This window comes from Panthera pardus, unplaced genomic scaffold, assembly GCF_024362965.1.
Source record: "Panthera pardus isolate Hobbes unplaced genomic scaffold, ASM2436296v1 HiC_scaffold_345, whole genome shotgun sequence".
Lineage (NCBI taxonomy): Eukaryota > Metazoa > Chordata > Mammalia > Carnivora > Felidae > Panthera > Panthera pardus.
In genome coordinates, this window is record NW_026526927.1 from 303,646 (window position 1) to 331,221 (window position 27,576).

The window sequence follows — 27,576 nt, forward strand, 5'->3', positions numbered from 1 at the left end:
CTGGGAGATGAGCTGGAGCATAGATGGAGCAGCGGAAGGGAGCAAAAGGTAGCTGTCATGGGTGTAGGGGGGGGGGATAGGTGAGGCAGGATGGCTCCCAGAACCCGATGGGCCCCCATCTGCAGTACTGTGGGCTCCGTGTGGACTGGGCTGCCGTGCAGTGGGTGGAGGTGGGGGGCAGTGGTGGTCCACACTGACTTCATCCACTCTGGGCCTTAGCCTGGCCGGAGCAGATGGCTGGTGCCTGCACAGGAGGTCTGTCTTCGGGGGCATGCGTCTGTGGGAAGATGGCCCCGCTCCCATCTATCCCTGGTCGCTGCCGACTGGAGGGCGAGGGCACTTCGCAGATGGCCGAGTGGGCAGTACAGGGCCGCTTCTTCCCTGAAGTCCTTCCAAAGGCAACCATGGTCAACACTGTAAAACCAGGACTCTTCAGTTATGCAGTCACTATTGTCAGAATTATTCAGGGAGCCCCTTTACATTGGACCGGGAGATAGAAATATGTCAGTCTTTGGATCTGTTCCAGAATGAGAACATTGTTCTGCTAGCTGGGAAGATGATGATGGTTTTTTCAGAAAACAGGTGTGGCTGGAGTAGCGAGGCACCCCTCCGTCATCCGTTGCCTTCACCCGTCCGTCTGGGTGCTGAGCCTGCACGTGGCCTGGTGGCTGAGGGCTCGGGTCACGCGTAGCCTCACGCCATCTGGAGGCCAGGGGTGGATGGCAGGAGCCGGAGCGGGTGGGAGACGGGAGGGTGTTGGCTGCGGGGACGGTGTGGACGGGGAGGGCCCCGGCCAGGTGAGGGAGGATGCTGCTGGAGAGGAGGCGGCAGGTGGTCCTCAGGAGTCGCTCCCCCGAGCCCTCCTCCAGCTCCCTGGTCAGCACCAAGGAGGAACAACACCTCCTGCAGGAACTGAGCCAGGCACGCGCGCAACACAAGGCCCAGGTGGAGCAGCTGCACTGGAGCTACAAGGAGCTCAAGAAGATGCTGGGCCTGTTTCCGCGCGGTGGCTGCTAGGCCGCGTCTGGGTCGCCTCCACGCACCTAGTAAACCGCGGAAGCTCTTTTCTACCTGGTACGATTGTGGGGCAGAGCTGTGCCTCCCGTTCATAATCAGCTGAAGTTTTGAAACGTGTTCAGGGCCTACAGCTCAGTTTTCTAAAACACCCTGAAAAGATGGGATTGATCTGCCAGTAGGCAAGTCTGCGAACAAGGACATGTAGGGGTAGTATTTGCAGGGAGGTGCTAACCAGGGTGGCTCCCTCTGAATCCACGCTGCTCCTGCTCCTGAGATTGCAAAAAAAAAAAAAAAAAAAAAAAAAAAAAAAAAAAAAAAAGGATTAATCCAAGCCCTTCACATGTTTTGAGACAAGACATATTGATGTTTTTTGAGACCAGCATCATTAATTTTCCATGAAATATCTTGAGATAAAATGCAGTATTTTTCTCCCTAATGTAAGAGCACTGTGTGTGATTAAATAATTTTGTGTGGCAAGATAAACTAACATTCTAAAAAGTGACTTTTTATAAATTGTGACTGAGATCTTCTCACTGAATTCTTTCATGAAGCAAGCTAGGCGCAGGTGGGACAGGTACGTTCCAAGATTCAATAAAAGTAACACATTTTGGGGAAACATTAAAAATACCATTTTGTGACATCACTGCCTCACAGTGGAAGTATTTCCCCAGGCGCTCTCTTGCTTACAATTACAGTGCATTTCTGAAAATTAGAGCGCACACAGACAAAATACTAGATTTTTAGTTTGGAAACTTCTTATCTTATTTAAATACTTGGCTTCTAGGTAAAACAAAGTACTTTTTTAAACCAATGCCTACTTAATTTATGGAGAAGAGCAGGCAGGCCTACAGGTGCCTGTGTGTGTCGTCGGGCTCTGCCACTGGTGTTCGGGGGTCGGGCGTTTCCCTCAGGAACCGGGTGGTCTCCCTGGTTCCCTCCTGTCTGGTCCTGGCTGTGTCCTTTGGCATCAGTTTCTCTGCAACTTAGCAGGAAAACATGTCACAGCAAATATGGTTTTTGTGGGGGAGTGCAATTTCTTTCATCATACCATTTTTTTTTTTTTTTATTTATTGAAAAGATTTTAGCATTCAACCATTTTAGGCTTGTTGGAAATGCTCACCATGCTATTACTTTATGTTCCTCTTGTTTGGGTTTTGTTGAGCTTCTTAGACCTGTGACTTTATAATTTTCATCAAATCTGGGAAAGTTTTGCCACCATTTCTTCAACATGGTTATTCGATCCAGCTTCTGTCCCACCCTCCCTCCCGGACCCCAGTTACACCCAGACCACTTGGTAGCATCCCCACGGGTCCCCAGACTTCGGGTCTTTTTTCCCATCTTTTGTTCTTGCCCTCCGTTGGGTCATTTCTGCTGCCTTGTCACAGGCCTCACCCATTCTGCAGTTGGGCCTGTGTAGACAATGGATTTTTAATTTCAGAAATTACGTATGTTTTTAGTTCTAAAATCCCATTTGGTTCTTTCTTATTAACTTTGTGTCCCATTATGTTCATGTTTCACTTAACTCCTGAACCATGTTCTTAACGCCTTTGCTGCAGGTAATTTCAGATGATTTCTAGAATGGTTACACTGATGCTCCGTTAGAAGTGTATTAGTTTCTGTCGGTCCATGTTTCCAGCACTTACTGTCAAAGTTTTAATGTTTTCATTCTAGAGGGTGTGTGATGCATAGTGTTTCTGTAGATAGACTTTATCAAGTTAAAGAAGCTCCTTGTAGTGTTAATTTGCCAAGACATTTTTTATCGTGAATGGGTGAATTTTATCACTTTTTCTGCAGCCATTGAAGATGACCATGTGGTTTTTCTCCTTTATTCTGTTCATGTGGTTAATTTCGGTAATTTGATAACGTAAAACAACCGAAATTTTCTGGGTTAAGCACAGCCTAGTAATGATGGGTTTTCCTTTGCAAACATACTTTTGGATTTGGTTACTATTTTGTTTAGGATTTTGTATTCTGGGTACCCCACTTAATGTCTGACATTTAATTATTGGAATTCTCTGGGTCTCCATTTCCTCATCTGTAGAAAGGGGTAATAAGTGCCTGCCCCCGCTGTCGTGAAGAGGAAGTGGTAGCTAGAGTCTGGTCCCAGGACCCCGCTGATGCGGCACCACATGGTGTGGTTGTTGGCTGGGACGGCGGCAGGAACCAGTCCTGTCCCCGCGGTGACACCACCTACAGTCCTCTCTTAAGGTGCCGCTATCCTCAGCGTTCGCACCGCCACGCCATGCCCGTGATAGAAGTTCAGCTGTGCACCCTTCTCTGCTTTCTAGGAGAATTCAGGACAGGTTGTAACTCTCTCTTCCCTGCGTGTGTGATGGAACTTGCTGAGGAAGCCAGTCGGGCCTGAAATGCTCTTTGTGGGAGACTTCTAGCCACGGGTTTAGTTCCCTTAGCCCCTTCTCACAGAGCACCGTCCACCCCTCCATTCGCCAGCCCCCCGCAGCGGGTTTGGGGCCATGTGGTTCATTCTGAGTGGGACAGAGAAGAGCTGCCAGGCCACCAGGGTGGCCACCATCCCCTCCGTAGCCTTGCCGGCGGTGCCACTGACCAGCGGGCCTGTTTCTCTCCTGGGGGCAGAGAGCCCTCCTTGACCTCTGCTGGACTCCGTGTGCATAAGAAAGGAATGTCACTGTGTCAGCCACTAGGTTTGGGGGTTTTTCTACTTTGCCAGTAGTTACTCGGCCTAAGCCCTGGGATGGCGCAGGCTGTCCCTTTCTTCCTGAGTTCTCATAAGGGCTGTATCTCAAATTCGCTTGTATTGCTTAATTGTCCAAGTTTTTGGCCTGTCTTTTAATGGCATTTCCATGGCCTCAGCATCTGGAGCTGTGTCCCTAAGGCAGACCTGTCGGGGTGGTGGTTGCTTCAAGCAAGTCCTTGCCATTCGGGGAAGGGAAGGGACGTGGGTGAGCGATGGCCACGGGTTGCTCCCGACCTCAAGCTCCACTTCCGCTTTCAAGCCAAGGACACGTCGGGGCGGCCCTGGCCGGCGACAGAGCAGGCAGAACACCAGGGCCAGCTGCGGGGCTCTGGCGGGGCCGGCGAGGCTTGGTCCGCACCTGCGTCCTCCCCACAGTGCTGGGGCCACCCCGTCTCCCTGGCCGTGGTTCATGCTGGTCCATGGCGCCGCGTTCTCTCTCACTTCCTCTCCTGCACCACAGCTTCTGTTCCTTTCCATCTTTAATGGAAATTACTGATGCATTCGGCTCTAAAACCTTTACTTTATCGCTTTTCTCTCTTTTCTTTTGCCATATCGCCTGACATAATCGATACGCTTTTGTTTCTTCTTGTTTTGTATTCTGTTTCTTCTGTGATTGTCCCCTTCTATACTGTAGCCATTTTCACCTCTGCTGGTTTTGGAAGCTATGCGTTCTTTCTGGCATATTATCACAGCTGGTGTTCATCTAATCAGGGCTTCTGCTCCCCCGGTAGCGTACAGGAGCCATGAGCATGTACCTCCCTGGGCACCCTTCGGCTTCCATGTGATGGTTTTTAAGGGTTTTTTGGTTTTTGGTTTTTGCTTTAGTATTTTTTTGTTTTGTTTTGTTTTGTTTTGTTTTTGAGAGAGAATGACAGAGAGAAAGAGAGAGAGAGAGAGAGAGAGAGAGAGAGAGAGAGAGAATCCCAACCAAGTAGGTTCCACCCCCAGCACAGAGGCTCACTCTGGGCTAGAACTCACAAACTGTGGGATCATGACCTGAGCTGAAATAAAGAGTCGGACACTTAACTGACTGGGCCACCCAGGCGCCCCAGTGTTCGAGTATTTTAGTGAAATATTTTTTTCCCACAGAAATCATTTATTTACAGGGTTTTTGTATGGTTACTTACTGCCCATTTTTTGAGCCACTTCCCTGCAGACATTCTGTCTGTGGTCATGTTCTTGCTGCAATTAGACTTACTTTTAATGTCTGCTGGTGCAGTTTTCCTTGTTGTAGTCTTAGAATGAATGCCTTTATCTTCAGTTTTGAAAACTATTTCACAGAGGATTTCATGTTGGTACTTACTCGAGGACATCATTGCTATGTCTGGGCCCCCACCCGGGGCTGCACCAGGGCAAGATTGGAACGAGCCTGGGACTACGAGGCAGGTGGCCTGGGGTCAGGCCAGGAGTCACCCTGTCTAAATGAGGAAGCAAAAGTTTCCTCCCTGTGGGGAGGTGACGTGAGACCCTGTGAGCTGTGGCTCCCATCCCTCCCACAGCCCCTCCCACAGCCCGTCCATGTTAGATGTTAGTGCCTGTGTGCGACTGCTGGTGTAGGTGGTGCACCTTGAGGACAACAGATCCACATTTCAACACCTTTATTTATCACTTTACCAATTTGACACACAATGTTAACAGCAAACACAGGAGAAGCAGTATGCAGACAGACACGAGCTGCTTCACTACAGGTTTGCAGGTCAGGCCTTGACGGCAGCTCTGACCGGGGACACAGTGCCTCATGCTCTGGGGAGGGAGAGGAGGGCCACCCCGATCCCATACATATCCCTGGTTGAGTGCGGCTTTGAGACGCCAGCAGACGTGCCTTTCTGAGTCAGAACACCCAAGACGTCAACTCTACTCTTCACTATCACACTGATAAAGTGATACACTCAGGACTCCCTAATGGTAACAAAACAGTGTAAAAATATATTGCATATATATATATATATATATATATATATATATATATATATATATATAAATTTATTTCCCTTTCCTGAAAAAAACTTAGTACAAACTAGTAGTATACGATCCCTTTCAAGTTTCTTTTAAGTTGTGCGGGTTTCCTTTCTGTTTGGCTTGGTTTGGGTTTTCAAGAGTCTAGAGGGAGAGAAAAAAACCTCTCGAAGCTCAGGGTGGCCACTGCCCAGCCCACCTGGGGCCATGCACTCCACATGCCCAGGGACAGAGGCCATACCCTGAACCACCAGGTTCCACAGTGTTCAGTAGTCAATCAGTGGAGGGGAGCTGTTCACGGTCAGTGTTTTAAGGATATTCTAGCCTATTGGTAACTTCACAGTACAGCTGAATTTTCAACCTGGCCTGCATGGAACAGGTGACCACAGGGTGTCCCATGTGGCGTGGACTGCAAGACGGGGGAGCCGCCAACTTGTGTATGAAGAGAGCTGGGCTGGGTCCCCAGGGCAGGGCCAGCACATGCTTTTCCCGTAAAGGGCCAGATGGTGAAAATTTTAGGTGTCCCCTCCTACCACCACCAGGCGACATAGCGCAAAACCGGCCATACGTCATGCCCGACTGAGCACACGGGCACAGCTGGGCGCCAAAAAACTATTCACAGAAGCAGTCTGGGGTGGGGGCATGAGCCCGCTGCCGCAGGCCCTGTCCACGAGCAGCCAGAGGGACACCCGTGGCCTGTCCTGAGCGCTGAGCACGGGGACGCAGATGCAGAGCCACACCAACAGGAAGTGGTGCCAGCGAGCCGCCTGCGCGCACTGTTCCCCGGCTTCTCGCATCGGCTGTGATTTTCATCTGCCGCAAACGTAGGACTGGGGACACTAGAGGTGTGAAAATACTCCGGTATAAATATATATCTTCTGCGATAACATCCTAAACTTACATGATTTGAACTTCACTTTGGTAAAGCTGACTGTTACCGCCACCTAGTTGCCTATCCTATCACGTTAAATAAAAATAAATAAGTGTTCTGGTGTGATCAGTGTTAAGCACCCTTCTCCAGTTCTCCTGACACTCGCATGCTGTCAGCCCTGCCCTCCCTGGCAGAACGTGTCCTGTCTCCTCGTGCTGTGCGGTCTCTCGCTCACAGATAGACGCTGGATTTCTGGGTAACCACGGGTAGTAGAAGATAATTGGCATTGCATATAACATGCAGCAAAGACACACACCCTGCCTGTGTGTTCTCAGTGTTCAGACGCCGATGGAGGAGCACGCGTGTGCGTGTGTGTGCGCGCGCGCGCACATGTTCTGTGTGCGGGGGCCACACACATGCGGGGACACGTTTAGCAGATTATTTTAAGCTGATGGAATGGAGAGCACTGAGGACTCGTGATGGAGTCTTTGCCACCTCCCCCTCCTTTTGAGGGAACGTCCAGGCTTTGTCTGGGGACGGGTGCCATCTGAAGAGGCTTTGGGGTTGGGCAGGGGAGGCAGGGGAGACTGTAGCCCCTGTGGGGCCAACCGGACCTCCCTGCTGTGGGACGGGGTGGACCGCCAAGGGGACCCATTCACAAACCCCATGGGAAGGTGCTGTGAGAACAGTCAGGAGCACATTGGGAAACACTGGTCACAAGTGAGCAGCTCAGCTCCACCAGACTGTGGCACTGGTGCCTTCCACTAAGAAGAGGGCTCCTGCTCTGGGGAAGGGCGTGACAGCAGGGGTCCCCGTGGGCAGGCAGATGTGTGGTTTCTCTTGCTTAGACCCCAATCTCCCAGGGTTGTCCTGGGGAGGCTGTTTTGCCTGGAGACCCCGCTCTGGCACAGAAGATGGCCTCCTGGGGGTGAGAGGGGCTGAGAAGGGCCGGTGGAAGGGGGTTGTGCATTCCCGGTACAGGCTGTGGCATGGGGACCCTCGTCCCTCGGCTCACTGGGGCATGCACACTGTGGGGGCCAAGGTCCTGCTGGACTCCAGTGTCCACGCTGTGTCATGGCTGTGACAGGGGGGACCCAGGCGGTAATGGCAGGAGGCGGAGCCCCACCGCCTCAGACGGTGCTCCCCAACATGGTGCCCAAGAGGATCTGGGAGGAGGTCTGGTTTGTGATCTGCTCGTTGTTGAGAAACATTTGTCATGTTCAGAGTCGCCTTCCAACATTTCCCACGTCCTCCCCTTGCCTCCAGATCCTCACCGCAGTCCAGCCAGGGATACTGTGTCCTGCTTGCTTGTCCCTCCTCCAGCACTCAGTCCTTGGTTTCCCCACCTTCCCCCACCATGGGGTGGAGAGGCCTGGCCGGGCAGCTCAGGATCGCCAAGGTAGAAACTAGAGACTGCAGTGAGCACAGGTGACTCAAGGCCTGCAACCATCTCAGATTTTTCCCTGCACTGGGAAGTCTCAGAACCTCGGAAGGAAGCTGCTGGCGAGGCCCCACCGTGGGGGCGAGGGGGAGGACCACATCCCTTCAGAGGGGCCATGCTGGATGGGAGCTCGAGCCCCGAGCCCCACCACACAGACGAGGGACCATCCCTAGCTCTAGCGATGACCAGCATGCCCTTTGGGCACAGGGAGGCGGGTGCGTGTGCCACCCCGATGCTGGTATTTATTTCAACAGCCTGTGCTGTGCGCCAGGGAGTGCCCCCAACCAGCCAGCTGCCACGGACACAGAACAGTGGCCAGGGTGGACGGGCTCCAAGAAGCATTTCCCTGAGGCTCCCATGGGCTTTTCCCAAGACCAGCGCCAGGACCACATGGCCCCTCCAGTCACTTGCCAGGCTTGGTGGCACTTCTGCAAGGGGACATGTCCCCATGAAGCCACTGTGATAAGAGTCCCAATGCTTGGCTCCCCTGTCCAGCCTCATGGAGAAACCAAATGCCAACAAATGCTGCTGGCCTCGGGGCCCTTTGTGGGCCTGCCTCTCTTGTGTGGTTTTCTGCATTTGCAGGGGTTGGGAGAGGTTAGGGAACACTCATGCAGAGACTGAACCACTGAGATCTGTGCCACGTGCCAGTGAACAGGGAGCAGCCACAGGGACCCACAGCCCGAAGGCCCTGAGTGCAGAGTGGGGCCCTGGACAGAAGACACCATCATGCCAGCAAAGCGACTGCATGGGAAGCCTTAGCCAGCAGGGTCTCCTGGCCTAGAGACACAAACGGCAGGAGAGAAAGGGGCAGAAATGGTATTCTGTCTTTGCTGAACCATTCTGGGAACAAATACATTTCCAGTTTATTCTTAGAAAAACACAATAAAGTGAACGGTCTTGTCCTTGGTTTCCATTTTGACAACTTCAGACCGTGTTCCTCTGGTCCACTGAGGAGCCCCTTCCACTGGCTCACCTTCCTCCAGCTCCACAACGTGTGTGCGTGTGTGTGTGTGAGCATGTGTGTGTGTGCAAGCACACACATCACATGTAGGTATGTGTGAGTGTGTGTGCACATGCAAGCACCTGTCCCACCTCCCCACACCTTCATGATGTCCTGTTAGCAGCTCACTTCTGTCTTCTTGGTGCTGCTGGTTAGTGCGTTAGCTTGTGCTGCCCTCAAGGTTCCAGGGAGGGGTTTGCAGGTCAGCAGGGGGCCAGCTTCTGACAGGGTCTGTCCCACTCACCCCTTGTGGCCCACCGGCCCCTTTAAAATGGACTTTTCGCCTGTAAGCCAGGTAGTTAGTGTGGTCTGGTCCCAGGAGACGCTCTGAAAAAGGCCATTTGTTGTCGGCCAGCACTGGACGCGGCAGGTGTGTTAGAAATGGTCAGTGATTTCGGGGCCTCACTTGGGGGTCAGAGAGAAGCACGCCAGGCCGCAAGCAGGGGGAGGCCTGACTGCCACCCCCACGGTCCCCCGGGGCCCCAGCCTTGAGTTCTTCCCCAGGGAGCAAGGGAATGTAATGAAGTGTGAGGTGGCACGGGCCCCAGCGGGAAGGGCTGCTCCTGGGCTGGCTACTTGCCACCCTGTACCTTCTGGTCATAGGTGCCCGCGTGCTTATAGCCCGGTACGTAGCCTGACTCATCCACCAGGTCCACACGGCCCACCTTGCTTTTGCCCTTGCCTGATGGGTCGAAGCGTTCCTTGTGGGAGCCCGTGAACTTGGTCGTGTCCGTGAGCTGGGACACAGTGGGCGACGAGATGGCCTTCTGTAGAGGGAGAGAATGGGGCGCGCCCGTGTGAGCGCAAGGGGCCAAGTGAGCACGTGAGGCTGTCGGCAGCTGGGTCGGCACACCCCCACGGAGTAACACGTCCCCTGTCCCACCCCAGACCCCATGGGCTGCTGCCCTCCAGGGAGTCCCTGCTAGCCATGCTCACCATCACCCCTGAGATGATGGGGGCCTTGCCCTCAATGAGCCTGTGCACCTCACGGACGGCCCCCTCGCTGCTCTTGTCTTTGAATCTCTTCTTGGAGAGCTCTTCAAACGCCTCCTTGAACTGCTCGAACGTGATGGTCCAGCAGGATTTCCCTCTGAGGGAGGAGAGCGCTCAGGGCCCAGGCCAGGGCCACTCCCCTCCATAACTCACAGCCCCACCAAGTAGTGCCCCCAGAACCTGCTGACATCCGGGGACCAGGTGATGTCAGGGGACCCCTTCCCAGGGACCTGGTGGCATCAGGAGACCCCCTGCTCGGGGACCAGGTGACATTGGGGAAACCCTGGCCCTGCCCAGGGACCTGATGACATCGGGAGACTACCTCCCAGGGACCTGGTGACATCGGGGGACCCCTGCCCCTGTCTGGGCACCCAGTGACATCAGGGTAACCCTCCCCCCACCCAGGGACCAGTGACATCAGGGGATCCCTACCCAGGAACCTGGTGGGGGCCCAGTGGCCTTGGGGAACCCCCACCTCTCTCCCACAGCAGAAATCAAGTCTAACGTTAAAATACAGAATATGCCCCTCCCCCGCCCTGGTGTGCACTGTTTTTGCCCAACAGTCGGCCGCCATGGGCAACGGCAGCAAATATAAATTGTCTTGGAAAAAAGCTTAAAGGAACTATATCCTTTATGAACAACTGGACATTAAAACAAAGCTGCTGTCTGGTTCTAAAATGGGGCGTGTGTGGCGTCCACTCAGAGAAGGAGGGAAAAAGTCAGGTCAAGAAGCTCGTCCCATCTGAACCACACAGAGGCCAAGTCCTGCCTGGGGCCACCATGGCCCGATGTCCCTGTCATCATACAGGGACGGGGTCGGGCGGCGGCCTCACCAATACGCCCGGCAAAGTGGTCCCAGGGCCTGTCCCTCCTCCCAGGACCCCCACTGCCCCCACCTGAAAGCCACCTGCCTAAGGGGCACAAGGTGGCTAGGGGCAGATGCAGCCCTATTCACTCCTTGCTGCAGGCCACTCACAAAATTTCAGGAAGATTCTAAACTGTGCACTTTTTATAATTTTTACTAAAAAACCATTTTTACCACTTTGACTGGATCTCTCCTGCTAATCCATGGAGTGAGTTGTCAGGGTTTTAGAACAAGAGGTCCTGTGGGGGCGGCTCCCTGCCACTCAGGGACACCCTGTGGGTGCAGAGGCCTGAGTGGGACGGCCCTGCAGATGTCCACGAGCAGATGGCCCAGAACAGCCACAATAACCACGAAGGCACAGGGACAGACCCACACGAGGGTTTCCACGGAAGAGCAAAGAAAGGCAGCCCAGCAGAGAAAGGGCCGTCTCTAAACAGCTGATGCTGGTACAGCGGGGACCCAGCCCTGCACTGTGCCTCGAAGTGCCTACAGAGACTCACTCAAAATGGGCCATCGTCCTAAGTTCAGCACAAAACCTAGAACTATAAACTTCTGGAAGAATACCTAAGAGAAAAACTTTGTGATCTTGGGTGAAGCAAAGATTTCTTAGAAACAACACCAAAAAAGTCCATAAAAGAGACAAGGAATTGGAATGCACCGAAATTTAAAACACCACGCCCTTGAAAAGATGCTGTTTTGAGGAATACAAAATGAGCCACAGATGGGGAGAAAATACGGGCAAACAGACACCTGAAAGAGAAAGCTTTTCAAACTTAACAACAGGGAGAATCCCGCATAGAAAACAGGGCAAAATACCCGAACCAGACACTGTCCAGGAAGACCCCTGGGTGGCCCGCGCAGAGCACACAAAGCACCACCCCACATGGCGAGTCCTACCAGACTGGACGGCCAGCGTGGCTGAAGCCAGTGAAATGGCCACACCGGGAGGATGTGGTCAGCTGGGCACTCCGACGTGGCGTCCACCGGGGGAGGCAGTTTGGCAGTTACGGCTCTGAGCCCCCAAGTCTGGGCTCGACACAGGACAGACGCACCATAGTCCCACGTAAACCATGTAGTCAGGTGTCCTTCAGCAGTGAACAGATGGACACCACACGCAGGGACTCAGAGGCACTTGACGTGCCCATCGGAAGACACGGGACACAGCCCACAGTCGGGGATCGGGGCTGGGAAGCCTGAGCCCCCACGGGGCCTGCACTCAGAACACAAATGCCCCTTCTGTCCTCGGGTGCTGGTCCCGACCACGACCGCACAGCAGGGGCTGGTGACCTGGTGGGTGCAGGGCTTCCTCAGACCCAGTGGTGGGCAGTGGGCTCTGCCCCCGCAGCAGTTGGCCTCGACCCCCCCACCCAGCCTCTGGGGAAACGTTCCTCGGCAGCAAGGTTCTCACAGCAGCCGCCCCACATGGAGATCCCTGCCCTGCTGCCTGGCCAAGGCCCTGTTTGTTTGTCCTGGGCCGTCAAAGGCACTCCTGTCTCCTATTCACGCCCTGCCCGGGTGGCATGTGGATACCAGGCCTGACGGCCAGCCCCGAGACTGGCCGCCGGAGCACGCAGCCCTCTCTGGGCACCGCGGCACCAGGCGCCACCAGTGGGAGTCACTTGAGCTGGGGGTGGGGGGAAAGGCTGACGGGGGCTCCCATCAGAGGGCCACATTCAGAGCTGGTGGACACGAGCCTAAGGCCGACTCTCCCACTCCACCTGGCTGGGCCAGGTGTCCCCAAGTGTCCCCAGCGTGATTGCCCATCAGGGAGTTCTCCCCAGGGGACCCGGCACCCTGCTGCTGAGAGCAATGCACAGTGAGTTCTAGAATGACAATGCCCGTCTCTTCCCCAGAGACACTGATCACATTACACTGCTCTCTGGACACAGAGTGAGCCTGTTCTCCAGAGTCCACAGAACTGGAGGGTGTCCCCACACTGAAACCCCCTCTCCCAGCTCCAGGCCTGGCTGGCCAGTGCCCTGCCTGCAGGCCCGCCCAGCAGTAATGGGGTCACTGATCACACACAAGGCCCCGTGAGCTGGGGTTTCACTTTGCTTCCCAAGCCTTGTGTCCCCCAGGCCTCCAGACCCAACTCAGGGTGGGCAGGGGGCTAAACCCTGCCAGTGCCAAAGGTCACCTGGGGACACTGGGGCTGGCGGGGGCCCGGGCAGCCCTCCAGAGACAGGCGTATGTCCCTCCAGGGCCAACAGCAGGAAAGCTCCCGGGCTTCAGGCCAAAATGTGCCAGCACCTCCATGATTCAAGACCGATGGCACTCCCAGGGACACCTCTCCAAGAGGTGGCAGGCAGCATGCTGGGTCATCACGGAGAACTTGGCATTCATGTGGGAGGAAGCTACTGGCCCCCCATGCCCCACTCCGCAGCAAAGCCAGGGGCCTGGGTGACCTGTCCAGAGGGCAGCCTGGCTGGCCAGGATGCCCGTGCAGGCAGGAAGTGGGGTGTCAAGGGGCCACTTAAGGCCCTGATGAGGCTCAGTGAGAAGGAGGGGCCTGTGGGGAATTCCTTTGGGCTGGCAGGAGTGGGGGGCTCCTGGGGGAGCTGTCATTGTGGCTGTGATGTAGCGGCGATGCCCTCACATCATGCCTGACCTGGGGCAGTTCCCAGGCCAGACCAGCAGCTCCAACTGCACGCTGTGCCCAAGGAGGACCGCCGGTGGGACGCCTGGGGGGCTCTGTCCATCAAGTGTCTGACTTTAGCTCAGGTCATGGTCTCAACGGTACCCGAAGCCCGGCTTTGGGTCTGTGCTGACAGCTCGGAGCCTGCTACCGACCCTCTGTCCTCTCTCTCTGCCCCTCCCCTGCGTTCGCTTGCTCTTGCCCTCTCTCTTAAAAAAAATAAACAACAGAAAAAGGAGGACCAATTGAAGCCAGACCTTCCTGGCAGACAGTGGCCGCCCTGCTCCTACCCAGGGCTCCCCATTGCTGCTGATCCACCCGCCTATCAGGGCCTGGGCACAGCCATGATGCTGTGGGGCTGTAGGGGCCGCGGGGAGGCCCTGACCTGCCTGAAGGGGCAGCTGTGGCCCCGACTCTTCCCGGCCAAGTAGGAAAAAGCCACCCTGGCGTGCTTGCTTCATGCAGGTGCCTGGGGCTGGGCTTGCCCTGTGAGGGGCAGGGGCGGGGTCCCTGGGGGCTCCAGCCACCACCCCCACCCACAACCTGCACCCCTAATTGCCATCGTGGCTATGGCAGGGGATGGGCTATGAAACAGACCCACTGAGGTCACTGAAACCATTTCTGAGCATTTGGGGAAGGTCACCTTAAAAGGACAAAAGGTGTGCTAAGACCCAGCATCCACATCAACCCAGCAAGGGACCAAGTGTCAGCAACTCCCCAATTCCAGACACACCAGGCTGCCCATCGTGGAGGCCCTACATGGCCTCAGGCCAGGAGAGGGCCCCCACAGAGAAGGCCTCAGCCACATGGCCATCCTGACCCCGCCGCTGACCCCAAATGCCCACGCTCACTTGCCCCCTGCCTGGAGAGTGTGGGCCCTGGGCAGACCCAGCACAGGGGAGCCCCTGTCCCTGGTGTCTCTGGGATGTGTCCGCACGCACGGGGCCCTGCCAACCTCAACCAGACCTCCCGTGGATGCCCCTGCCCCACAATCGTGCTGGACCGGCGGCGGGCAGCATCTGGACTGTGTTCTGTGGAGAAGGCTTAGCTCTGTTATTCCCGCTTCCTGCCTCGGACAAATCCCACCATGTCCGGGCCGTGGCCACGTCCTGGCTGGGGCCACAGGGTGTGTGGCAAGAATGGAACCGGTCAGTGGCCAACAGGTCCCAGGGAGCCCCACCAAGGTGCTTCTTCCTAACCTGAGACCCAGACACCAGCATCATGTTGCAGCAAACATGGCCCCTCACTCTGAACACACAGCAACCCCAAAATAGGCACATGCATGGGCCAGGAGGCCGCCCTCTGCCCCCCTCGGCCGGGCCCTCCACCTGCACCCCACGCGAGCACACAGGCCTAACTGAGGGGACGCTGTTGTCCAGGCTCCCCACATGGGGCTGTCAGGGTGCTATTTGTGCAGGATAGCACACAGAGTCTGGATTAATTAGTATTTCAGACCCACCGAGGTCTGCCCCTCGGGGCGGAGAGGGTGCCAGAAGGCTTTGTCTTGGTAGCAATAGCGTTCAGTCGAGACCCGGTGTGGAGCTGCAAGAAATTTTTTTAAACAACCTCCTTAAGCCTCGACTGCCTAAAGCAAAACTTACAGAAAAGGTGACACAGGACAGACCCCGACAGACCACCGTCAGCTGCCACATGGACATCAGCACACAGAATTCCTGACCAGGAACACTGGAATTCCCTGTTAGTGATGTTCCTGCAACAGAAGCAGGTGTGTCTGTGAGCATGACCAGGTGTGTCTGTGAACAGAGCCAGGTGTGTCTGTGAGCAGGACCAGGTGTCTGTGCGCAGGCTCTGTGGAAGAGCTGCACTTACACTAGAATCGGAGACCAGGGATGGTGTGCAGAGTGGGGTAAGGTGGGGGCCGGCAGGACACATGTGTCTGGGAATCTGGACAGGCCACAGGGAAGCCAGAGCTCACCCAGACCCCCATCCCCCAGTCCTCCACATGCTGCTGGCTTCTGTCATTCTTCCTGGGGGCTGCATGAGCCCCTCCTCTGGCCCCATCTCCCTGGGAACCTCTGGCCTGGAGGTGAGCAGCCTCCCAGAGACCCTCTCTGAGAAATGCCAGCCCCTCCTCCTGCCCACCTGCCCCTGGGCCCCCGCTCTGAGAGGGGGGAGAGCCCACCAGTGTGACCCCAAGTCCCCCAGCACACTTCCCAGGCTCTGTCCTGACTCCTGAAACTCCATGTTGGTGTCCTTGAAGGAGCCAGGTCCTGCCAAGCTGGTACCCAGGTGTCCTGCACTGGCCTCCCCGTGCTGCTGGGGTGCGGTGTGAGTCTAGGCCCCTGAAACAGGGGGAGCCAGTGTCCTCCACGGGGACACCCTGCGGCCACAAACCCAGAAGAGGCAGATATTCTTTGCTAAATAACAGGGCTGGAGTGTCCTGAAGCCTTGGAACCTATAGCGTTCCCTGGAGAATTCCCTATTTGCGTGCAGGGAGAATTCCCTATTTGCGCAGGCCTGTGTGGGGGCTGCTCACCCCGCCAAGCCCCTCGGCTCCCAGAAGTACCCGCCCACGAAAGGCAGGATCTTGTTCTGGGCTCTTGCCTTAACCTCTTCCGCTAAAGGCACAGCGCCAGCCCCTCTGGGTGCAGTGGAGTCTGCACGGGACACACTGTGTTGCAAGTGGGATTGAGAACCAGGCTCTGGGCCCCTGAGGGACACCACAGGCCCTGTAGGGGGATAGGGCTCCTGGGGGCAGGCGCATCAGAGGGAAGCTTCTGGAAGCCACTCTGGCTCTCCCTGAGCCCCTGCTCAGTGTCCCTGCTGTTCACTCCCACCTCTCCCGGATCTTGACACCTGGGCCCAGGCCAGCAAAAGCTCTAGGTGCTGAAGCCCTTGGGATGGTCGCTGGGCCCACCGATGGGACGCCGGGGCCCAGGGTCCAGACCGAGACCTCATTTCTGTGCAAGAACCCTCGGCATGAGGACACCACAGCATGAGGGGCACCACGGCACACCCCCAATCACGAAAGAGGGCCTCAGAACCAAGGAGAGCAGAGTGGCATGGGAGGGTGGCCCCGGGTTACCAGCAGGGACAGAGGAGAAGGGGGTTCAGCCCACCTGAGCCCTCTGGGGCCCCCTGGCTCTGAGATGGCTGCCCAGGCCCACACTAGCCCGTGGCTCACCGTCTGGGCCACAGGTTCTCTAAGACCTGTCCTAAGATGCTCTGCCCACAAGTCCCAGCCATGACACAGAAAACACTGAAGCCCTGAGGGTGCGGGTGCCGCGTTTCCCACACTTTACACTCTGGTCTTGGTGGGCTGAACCGGAGGGAGACTTGAGGCTCCCGGACAGATGTCCCCGGGCAGGTGGTGCCCTACGGGCTGGATGAGGACACAGGTGGAAACTTCTAGCCGCTCAGTCACCCAGCGCCTGGCCCCACAAGTGCACGGCCAGGGGTCTCTGTCAGCGCCTGCAGGCAGCCTGAGGGCAAGTGGAGTGGGCTGAAAGGTGGCCCCGAGAAAGGAACGGCCACATCCTAACCCCCAGAACTGTGAATGTGACCTTGTTTGGAGAAAGGGTCTTTGCAGGTGTCATCAAGCTGAAGGTATCAAGGCGAGGTCTGATTTGCCTGGCGGCCCTGAACCCAATGACAAGTGTGGGGGTGGGGGCGGGTCCTACACAGCCCTGCTACAGGGGCAAGGCAGCCAGGTCCCAGCCTCGGTGGGAGCCAGAGTCACTCCACACCGCAGGCAGACCTGAGGAGCTGCCCATGGATACAAAAACTGTCCTTCACAATCCTAAACAAAACATTAACCAACAGAATCCTGTCATACTAATGCCACCGTCATAAACGCAGGGAGAGCATCTGACAGAAGTCAGCATCTATGCATCATGCGAATTCTTAGTAAATCAAAAAAAGAGGAAACTCCTTAATCTGAGAAAAAGGGCCACTTGAAAAAAACTGAAAAATGCTGCCACACTTGAAATATTGAAAGCGTTTGTTTTTAAGTTGGGCAAGTACTGTATTCCCCATGTCAGTACAGTAAGGCAAGAAAAGGAAATGAAGATATAAAAATTGTTAGGGAAAAAAACTCATCATCTGCAGTTTCTAGGGTTGTGCACACACCAAACCCAAAGGGATCCCAGGACGATTATTAGCATCAATAAGTGAGTCTAGTGGTGTTTCTGGATACGTGGTCAACACACAAAAGGCCATTTCATTTCTGCATAACAGCAAAGATGCACAGTAAAAAGCATTTAGAAATGCAACATTTAAAATATGAAGAAATACAAGTTCCTAGGAACACCGCTCACAGAGGACACACAGTCAACACAGAAAACTCGGCCACTGAAGGAAACGAAAGGCCTAAATGATGACGTTATGAACATGGGTTGGAATCTACATACAGAAAGATGTCAGCTGTCCCTAAATTTAACCAGCCTTAACTTAATCTGGATAAAAACTCCGACAACTTTTGTGTCTAGTATCCAGATGCACTGAGCTGGGAGAAGGGCTGTGAATACACAGTGATTTTAAAAGGACAAGATTTGCTCCACGGGCATGGAGACTCAAGAGAAAGGTCTGGAAGCAAAGACAGCACTAATGGGACAGAATCAACAATGGGAGGGACGCCAGAGCCCAAACACATGTGCACACGTGTGTGACCTGCAGAAAAGGTGGCCCTGCAGAAAAAAGGGAGGAGCATATTTTCAGTAAATGGCAGACGCAGGGGAGACGGGGCATCGACACCACCCTTCAGGCGCTCCGAGGACTGAAGTAGGAAAGGCAAAATCCACACCAAGGTGAGGGCTGAGGGTATCTGACGTCCTGGGGATAGAGAAAGATCCACTGCACAAGCCTCAAAAATCACTGCCCTTAAAGGAAACAATTCTAGGATGGCACCAGGCTGAAATCAAGAACTTCTGTTCATCAAAAAATATCACCGATGGAGAGAAAAGGGAAGCCATGGGGTAGGAGAAGATACAAATATGGGCTTGTCTCCAGAACCCGCAAAGGACCCTACAACTCAATGAGAAAAAGGCAGCAAGTCCAGAGAAGCAGGCAGGGGCCCCTGCCAGGGTGGAAGGCCCAGTGGGGCAGGGCCTGCAGGGTGTCAGGAGAATGGAGCCTCAGACCCCGAGGACGCGGGGGACAACTGACCAAGCAGCAGGAATCAGAACCAGGGCGCAGCGGGCCGCGCGGCCGAGGGGGCCGTCCACCCACAGACATGCGACCTGCTGCCAGGGAAAGGGTGCAGCGAGTCCTGAGGGAGCAGGCCAGGGGCCGTCAAAGGCCGAGGGGCACAGGGCCAGGGGCCCCAGGGGCTGCCACAACTGGTCCTCCGAAGCACCGAGAAGGGGGCCACCCTAGAGCGTCTCCCACCCACCAGCTCCTGCCCCTCAAGCCAGGGGCCCTTCCAGCTGGCCGGACCATGGGACACAGCCAAATGACAAAGAACCAGGCTCCCCTGTTCCCTCAGGGGACAGGCAAACGTTCTGGAGAGACCCCACACAGAGACAGGGGAGCCTCGTGCCAGCCACTCAACCCAGACTCAACTAAGCAGGGCAGCCTCGGGTGGTCCTGTCTGGCCAGCAAACCCCTAGCCGAGGTCAGGGGGTGGGGACCACTGTCCGTGCCAAGCCCTGCTGGGTGGCAGAGTCATGAGCAAAAGCAAATGGGGTCACTGTCTTAAAGCCCTGGTTTGGGGACAGTCTGTCCTACGGTATTAAATGACGGGAGCGGGGTCAAGGGTCAGTGAGTGCACGAAGTGCGTACACCTGGATGGAGAAGGAGGGTGTGGGTGGGCTTTCTACAGACAGCTTGTGACGCAGCGCCGCAGGCACACTCGAGGAGCACCTGACTTAACCTGACTTAACGTCGGTTCTGGGCCCAGACCCACACCTGCACTGCACGCCCCACACCCTGCCCACCTGGCGCCCCCTCCCCCCCCCCCCCCCCCCTGTGCAGGTGAGACAGCGGGGCATGTGGGGACTGCACGAGGTGACCCGGGGGCACCGGCTGCTGGGTATTGTCCCCAGTGCAGTGGGGCTTCCCACCTGGCAGGTGCTCAGCAGACATGCAGTCACACAGGTGTGACAGGGAGAGATCTGGGGAAACGTGGCTCAGGGCCGGAGGTCACACGGAGCCCACGCGGGGGCACTGCACTTATGCCAAGAGAACCAGAGACACAGGCACCCTGGGGACATGCTGGAGACATGCAGGGACACGTGGGGACACACAGGGACATACGCTGGGGACACATGGGTGCGCCCCACCACAGAGGCAGCAGGAGGAGTGGAAAAGGCTCCAGGTGGTTTTAACATCTAGGCTTGAGCAAAGGTAAGAATCCATCATTCCTCACCACAAACCTAATTAAAAACAAGAAAAAGTCGGTGTGAACGTGCTCCTCCCAGGACCGGCTGGCAGGTCCCCCTGCTGAGAGAAGCGAGGGCTGGGGGCGAAGGCTGGGAAGGCAGAAAACTGTCACTGCCTTACACTCTATGCAAGACTTTAGACTCTTCACCAAGAAGGTCCTGTGTTTGAATGCTAAATTACACCTCCCGGCTGACGGCCGTCCTGTGCTATTGCACAGTTCCAGGGAATAAGGAGCTTGGAAGCAGACTGACACCCCACATCAGATGAGAGGTGGGGAGGAGGGAGGAGCAGCCCCCCCCCCCCACAGGCCGCTCCTGGGGCTCACACAGGGCCGCACCCTCACCCGAGGCCCCAGCAGGGCCAACCCCGCACCCCGCACTCTCCGCTGCTGCAAAGGGTCCCCCTGAAGACGCACTGCTGAGGGCAGACACCAGGGCTCTGTCCTCACCCAGAAAGGCTGGAGACCACGTCTGAGCCCCAGGTGCAGGTGCGCTCCATCCCCCCACCCCCTTGAGGTAAGGCTGCTGCTTACACACAGGCAAGTGTCTGCCAGGTCCAGGGTCTGTGGGCTCAGGGGCACACCGCCCCGCCCCCACCGCCCTCCAGCTGGAGCCACGCTGAGCCCAGAGAGGACCTGACACTTCAAGGTGCAGCAGGGCCCTTGCCTTGTGGTCCCAAGATCCCCAGACATGCTCCTCCTGCCTCACCAGCAACATCACCAGCTATAAATAGGCCTGGCTTCCAGGCAGCGCAGCCTCTCCCAGAGGAAGCTTTTCATTCTCAGTCTCTCCTGCCTGGAGCACTCTGCGGCCCTGAGGACCGTCTGGCTGCTAAAAGCCTTCTCTGCATCCTCAAGCAGTGATGAGTGATTTAATTTTCTTTAAATTCTCCTGTGATTTACACATTTTCCACCATGAGTATTTATAACCTTGTATACACTTTTACAACAGTTATTTACTGAGACTTCAAAGGATTCGGGAAGAGGAGCCAAACAGCACCAGGGAGATAAGAATACAGCCAAGAGAACTTCCCATGATCTCCATCACTTCATCCTTCTGTACTCACGGAGAGGGATTTTCTAATGTAGCACTTAAGTTATGGTACCTTTCTGACTCATGGAACCCTCTGGAAATCAGGAAAGCGGCAGACCCTTCCGCCAGGAGAATGCACATACCCTCCTACCGCAGGCAATTTGCAGACAAATTCACCAGCACCCCTCCCCCCAGAACCCTCGAGGAGCCCTGTGATTTGGACCATGTGATGGGAAGAGTGGCTGGTACCAGAGACAGGGTCACAGAATCCAGCTTAATTAAGGCATCAGTCAAGCCGCTGTTTCGCTGCCCCACCCCCATTTCCTGCTTGTTCCAAGCTCTCTCCCCATCACTCCAAGCCTCTGTGGTCCCAGGGCACTCAGGATCCAGATTGGCCTTTACCAATCACCTCCTAGGAGTGCGGGGCTGCCCTGGATTGTGCAGAGCTCCCCCCGCCCCCCCCCTCTCCCCCACCTCCATTGGGTCCTCCCTGAGAGGCTGGCCATGGGGAGTCAGGACAGGCCTGCAGAGTGGGACATGGGAGCTGGGTCCTTTATCCAGCGTCCCCGAGACCCTGCCGAGACCCTGCCGGTATCCAAAAAATGCCAGGTAAATTAACCACTAAATACGCAGATAGATGGCCACACTGTCAGCTTACCCTAAACGGTGTCTCATCTTCAGAGACACCAAACGCCTGTCGAAATAGTCATGAGCAGAGTGGCAGGAATGGATTTTCTCCCCAGCTCATTTCGAGGCTGCATTTGTGTAACTGAAACCGCAGAATAAAGGGGTTTCTCTGGTCCTGCTGCACAGGTGGGGCACTGCTCCCCAGAGGTGTGTGAGCAAACCTACTGGCAGCGGATCTCTTCATCCTGACTGCCAGGTTCTGTGCTCACAGGCGATAAGTGAATGTGTCACCCCCCGTGGAGGCTGCTGGAGTCGCACAGTGAGCGGCAGACACTGTCACCTGGCATGATAATGGTGAAGCAAATATGACCAGAGAGGGGCCTAGGACCCCGAGGGGGCGGCGCGGTCTTTGTCAAGGGACCACGCTCACTCTGAGCTCTCTGCGTGGCCCCGGGTCTCCCGGAATTGGGGCTGCAGGGCACTGGCTTCATCACACACCCTCTAAGTCCTAATTCCCTTCGGTCTTGCCGGCGGCGACCACCTCAGGCCCGGGCGTCCCCGTAGCGGGACGTGGGGAGGCAGCAGCGGCGGCTGCGGCGGCGGGGAAAGGGGCTGCCCGGAGGGGGGGGGGGGGGGGGGCGGGGCGTGGCTTCGTCGCGTGAAGCGCTGCCGCCCAGACAGGCCTCAGCGCCTCATCCGGGGCCCACGCACCAACCACCTGTCCCTTGCGGCGCGGTCGCCCCCGCCCGCGCCCCTCGCGCCCCCGGACCCACGCCCCCGACGCAGCCCCCGGGGGCCTCAGCGCGCAGCACCGACCGCCAGGCAGCCCAGGGCTTGGGATGGGGGCGCAGGGACGCAGGGGGCCGCAGCCAGGAGGGGGCGTGGAGGGCGCAGGTGGCAGGCGGGGCGGGCCCGGGCGGAGTGGGTGGTCCTGCGTCCAGCGCCCGGGACCTAGCTCTGCGGACGCTTACCTCGGAGATGCGGCCACTGCAGCGAGCGCCTCCGCGACTCGGCCGCGGGCGACCGGGTGTTCGGCGAGCTCCCGCACCCCCGCCGCCCCGGGCTCGCCAGCCCTGCACCGCGCGCCCCGATGGCCCGCCACGCACCGCGCGCTCATTGGCCCGCCACGCCCCACGCGCTCATTGTCCCGCCCCCGGCCCGGCCCGCCCCGCACGCTCATTGGCCCGTCCCCGGCCCTGCCACACTCCCGGCCCCTCCTGGCCCGGGGAACGCGCGGGGTGCACGGAGGTATGTGGCAGCGCGGTCTGCCTTACAAGGCCGGCGCGGCGCAGGGGCGTGGGAACCCCGCAAAGGAGGCGAGCCCGGGGCGGTGGGCTAGGGGCGGCCGCACCTGGCCCTCCGGGACCTCGGGAGGCTCGCCCGCATCCCCACGGCAGACAGCACGGGAGCGGACGGGCCTCCGGCGAGGGGCGGGGGGACGGCGGGGCGCTGGCCTCTCCGCGGAGACTCGGGCCAACGAGGTGGCCCAATGTGGAGTGGGGTCGGGGTCGGGGGTGCGGGCTGGGACCTCACGCAGGGGGCGCAGGGAGGGCCGGCGGGGAATGGGCCTCGTCCCGGAGATTGGGAGCAGCCGGAACGTGCAGCCGCGCCTGGGTGCGGTCAGGCCATGCTGGGCCCCGGTGCAGCCAGGGCCGCCCTCCCAGGGACAAGCAGCGGTTGCATTCCCAGCGCAGCCAGGAGACCCTTTTCTTCCTGCGCTCGAGGTGGGCCCGTCCTGCCTACCTGCGCACGCAGATCCGGAAATCTTCCAATGTCTCCTCTTTTCTGGCTGAGGCCTGCTGCCCTTCCCCTCCAGGCTGGCCCCACTTGCTCAGTGCTGGGGCTTGGGGTAAGGGTCTCCCTGTCTGTCCTGCAGGACACCCTCCAGAAGAGAAGGCCGGTCGGGGGGGCGGGGTGTGACCCTTCTTCCAGTTTCATTGCTGTGGCTCCCTTGGACCTCGCCAAGGAACCACTATCCCAGGTTCTGCCCTCCCCTCCTGGCTACAGAACCCCCACCCACATGCCCACCCAGTCTCTGTCCTTGGTCCATCTGGCACCAGACCCCCGCCCCCACCCAGGCTCTGTCCTTAACTCTCCCAGCTGCAGAGACACCCCCCCCCCCACACACACACACATACACCCCCTCTAGACTCTGCCCTGCTCTCAGAGCCCCATGAATCACAAGTGCCAGACTCTGCAGGTGGGATGCAGCTTTGGGGCTCACCTCAGAGATTCCAGCCTGCTCAGAGCCTGCACAGGCAGCTCACGAACCAGAGAGGGGGCTATGGTGCAGGCTCTGCCGCAGACCACTAGGCCACGGTGGGGAGGACGTGCTTTTCCTGACATTTTGGGAGCCAGGGACAGGCAGCCCTAGGGGCTCAGCCCCACCCCAGCCCCACAGAGGTCCTGGGTTCCACATGCCTCCTTTCAACCCTCTAGTTTCTACTTCTGCTACAAACTGGTAGAAGATGGGCGACCGTCTAGAGGTCTGTTCGTTGAGACTCAGGGTTCTGTTTGTTCAGGTCGGAGCTGGACAGCGTCTTCGCTGCATCCCACTCAGGCCTGAGCACTGCTTTCTCCTGGACATCACTACTAATGATGCAAGAGGAAGAAAGAAAAACATTGCACACTATGTTCCCACTGTCGTATCAGCCAAAGGTGACCGTTGAATCCATTTTGCAAGACCTGTTAGAGCTCTGACATAGACACAGGGTAATCTGCCAACGGAGGTGGGCACCAGGTTTCAGGAGCATAAATGTTCAAGGAGCATTTTCCCTGGGAAGGAGAGGCAAGGCCTCGGGAGATGGGGACACCCTCAGGGCCAGATGGGCAGAGTCACAGCCCGCGGAGGTCCTGCCCCCACATTTCAGGCTGGCTGGCGCCCTGCTTCTGGAGGGTGGAGACAGCATCACTGTCAGGGCCAGCTATACATACGGGGCCTGGTCAGAATTCAAACTTGGGGCCCCTTGTGTAAAAGTTAGTAGCACCCCCAAGATGGCAACAACAGTGTATTGAACAGAGCTCAGGGTCCTCCTTGGGGTCCTCAGCACACACAGCCCTGACTGCAGTCCTGCTGCCAGGCAACTCTTGGGACTCAGAGAGGTTGGGTAGTTGACACGAGGACACACAGAGGCATAGGGCAGGGCTGGCGCCCACAGCCCGTGCGTGTGATGCTTACTTCAGAAACTTGCCTTTTCATCTTTATTTTTAAATGCAAATTTATTTAGTTTGAGAGAGAGAGGTGGGAAGGGGCAGAGAGAGAGGGGGGTGGAGACAGAGAATCCCAAGCAGGCCCCGCACCGTCAGCGCAGAGCCCGATACGGGGCTCGATCTCATGAATTGTGACATCATGACCTGAGCCAAAATTAACAGTTGGATGCTCAACTGACTGAGCCACCCAGGGAGCCCAAAACTTGCTTTTTTAGCTTATGAATTTATCCTTGCAATCATAAAACTGGGCCTGGAGTGTGCACCAGAGGAGGCGTGTGAACAAGGTGGCTCTCTGGCTGCCCCTCTGGGAGGACGTGGTCCACCACCAAGTTATCGGGTGATGAAAACAGAAACAATCTGCCACCACTGAGATCCAAGCCCTTCAAGGAGCTGCTCCCACATGTGCATGAAAACCTGTCAGAAGGCAGCCGTGGGACAGAGAGGTGCCACAGCCTCCCAGGAAGCCTCCACATGGTAACAAAATCTGTCCCTTAGTACGGTCCAGATCTGCCCCCAGTTAATCTAAGCCAGAGTTCCTCTGCAGCGTTCCATGCACAGGACCGCGTGCGCACCTCCTGGTTAGCGCAGCCATGCCCTCTGCTCTGACACAGTGCTCCCCTCGAGAGTTCCGGGATTGGGTTCATCCCAGTGCCTCTCCACCTCCTGGGGACACAGCAGCTGAGCCTTTTAAGGTCCGGCAGACTCTGCTTCCATGATTGCATTTTCTGCTTTTGCAGAGGAAAATGGGCCTTTGTGCAGCAGCACGTACCATCTGTCCCATTGTTACAGTTTTTCGCGTCCAGATGAGGCAGAGTGACAGAAGTTAGGTGTGCTCTCTCACATGGAGCAAAGGCAGCAAAGCACAGGACCCCTGAGTGGCAGGGTCCCCAGCAAGTGCCTGGGTAGTAGCCTCCAAGCGCCATGCAGGGTGACAGAACTCAAAGATGGACCCAGAGCCCCGCAGGAGCCCGTGAGAATGCAGCTGGGTCTGGCCAGCGTGTGCAGCAAGTGTGGAGGCCGAGCTCAAGACTCAGCATCCGTGGAGTGCCGACTGAGGCAACAGGGGAAGGAGACAACTTAGTGGGGGACTATTAGCCCCAACCAAGACACAAAGATCAAAGTCTTTAACTGTATCTCGGAAAAAATTTCAAGAATATTCATAAAAATACAGGAATACTCAGCACCCCAAAAGGTGAACATAATGATTCCATGTAGCAGTACCAGGGGTGCAAACCAGCAGGAAAATCAGATCCATGTGACAAGACCAGTCATCTGGGACTGACCCAGGACTGATACGAGGTATTAGCACAGCTAACTGCATTCCACAGGGCCTGAAATTTAAGTTGAGACATGGGAGTCACAGCAGCACCACAGACTGAATTAGTAGGACTGAAAAACTACAGTGTGTGACATGGAAAATACCCTGGACAGGCCAATGGCAGATTAGGCACGGAACAAATGTAGCAACAGAAGCTACCCAAAGTGAAACAGGAAGAAGAGAATTAGAAAACCCGGATCGTCAGTGATCTGTGGGACAGCTTTAGGTAGCCTACTGTGTGCTTAATTGGGGTCCCCCCAAAAGCAGAGAGAATACTTGGGACAAGGGTGCAGAAAAGGTGTTAGAAAAATAATGGCCAAATGTTTCCAAGTTTGAGGTAAACTATAACCCACAGACGCAAGAGGCTGGATGCTCCCCAACCATAAGGACCACAAGGGGAATGCTGCTGGCAGTGAGCAGGAAGGGACAGGAACAGCCGGAAGACCGGCACAGTGTGAAGGGGCAGAGGAACAGAGGGGGCGGCACGCCGAGGGTCCCTGGGTGAAGGGTGCTGAGGTGAGGCAGGGCAGCCCAAGCTCCGTTTCTAGAAAAGGTCCACGAGCCCCGGGAGAACACACACCTCCCAACAAGTGAGCCTGGGGTCCGCAGCCATCCCGTGAATCAGGCTCGTTACTTGTGTCGTCCAAATCTGTGTCTTTACTCTGTGAAAACCTGGTGAGCTGACAGGAAGCACGAGAGGGTCAGGGTGAATGTCACACCTGTTCCCCGTGCCTCCTGTCCATGTTTGCTTCGCGCACTTCTCTCCCTTCTGCCTTCTCCAGTCACAGCACTATGTGTTTGGTGGTAGTAAGCACAGTTCTCTGTCATCTACAAATGTGTTTTTACTTTTTCCTACGTGTAGCACTTCTGGGTATGTGACTTTTCTGTCACGCTTTGTGGAAGTTGTTTCCTCCCTCTGTCCTTACGGCCAGAATGTCTGCTGTCTGTCTGCTCTTCCTCTGTTGGTGGTCTTTCCTCTGGCTGTCCTTAAGGTCAGAGTGTCTCCGGTGCCCCATGCTTCCGTACAGGAGGTCGAGGTGTAGATCTCCTCACCTGTGCAGCTGGCTGGACAAGAAGCCACTGGCACGTGTTTTGTGAGTCCTGGGAGACCCGGCCACTACAGTAAGTCCCTTCTCGTGGGCTTTATGGACGCGTCTGAGGCCCACCTGCCCTCCGCACCTGCCAGCCCTCCCTCCACGTGGCCCTCACGGCTGCATCCACATTCCGACAACTTCTTCAGATTACTTTCCAGTTCAAGAACTCTCTCTTTGGCTATGTTTAATCTGGTGTTTAATTTATCCAAGTTTTAACAAGTATATTTTTTATTTCTAAAAATTCTTTTCGGTCTTTTTACGTACCTTCCTGATCATTTAGAACATCCTCTCCTTGCTTACTTATTGTCATTCTGTTTCACATTAAAATATTTTGGTTTAAAAAAAATTTTTTTAACATTGATTCTTGAGAGACAGAGAGCGTGAGCAGGGGAGGGGCAGAGACAGACACACAGAATCTGAAGCAGACTCCAGGCTCCGAGCTGTCAGCACAGAGCCCGAT

At 56.4% G+C, this 27,576-nt stretch overlaps 1 protein-coding gene across 1 annotated transcript; it reads right to left on the reverse strand.

Moving 5' to 3' along the window:
• Positions 1 to 8,842: 8,842 nt before the first annotated feature.
• Positions 8,843 to 22,674, reverse strand: LOC128774616 (tubulin polymerization-promoting protein-like). The gene is made up of 3 exons (XM_053893680.1): positions 22,466 to 22,674; positions 9,941 to 10,094; positions 8,843 to 9,771 (listed from the first exon to the last, which is right to left on the reverse strand). The coding sequence occupies exons 1-3, from the start codon at positions 22,672 to 22,674 to the stop codon at positions 9,577 to 9,579; spliced, it is 558 nt and encodes a 185-aa protein (XP_053749655.1). The 3' UTR covers positions 8,843 to 9,576.
• Positions 22,675 to 27,576: the final 4,902 nt, after the last annotated feature.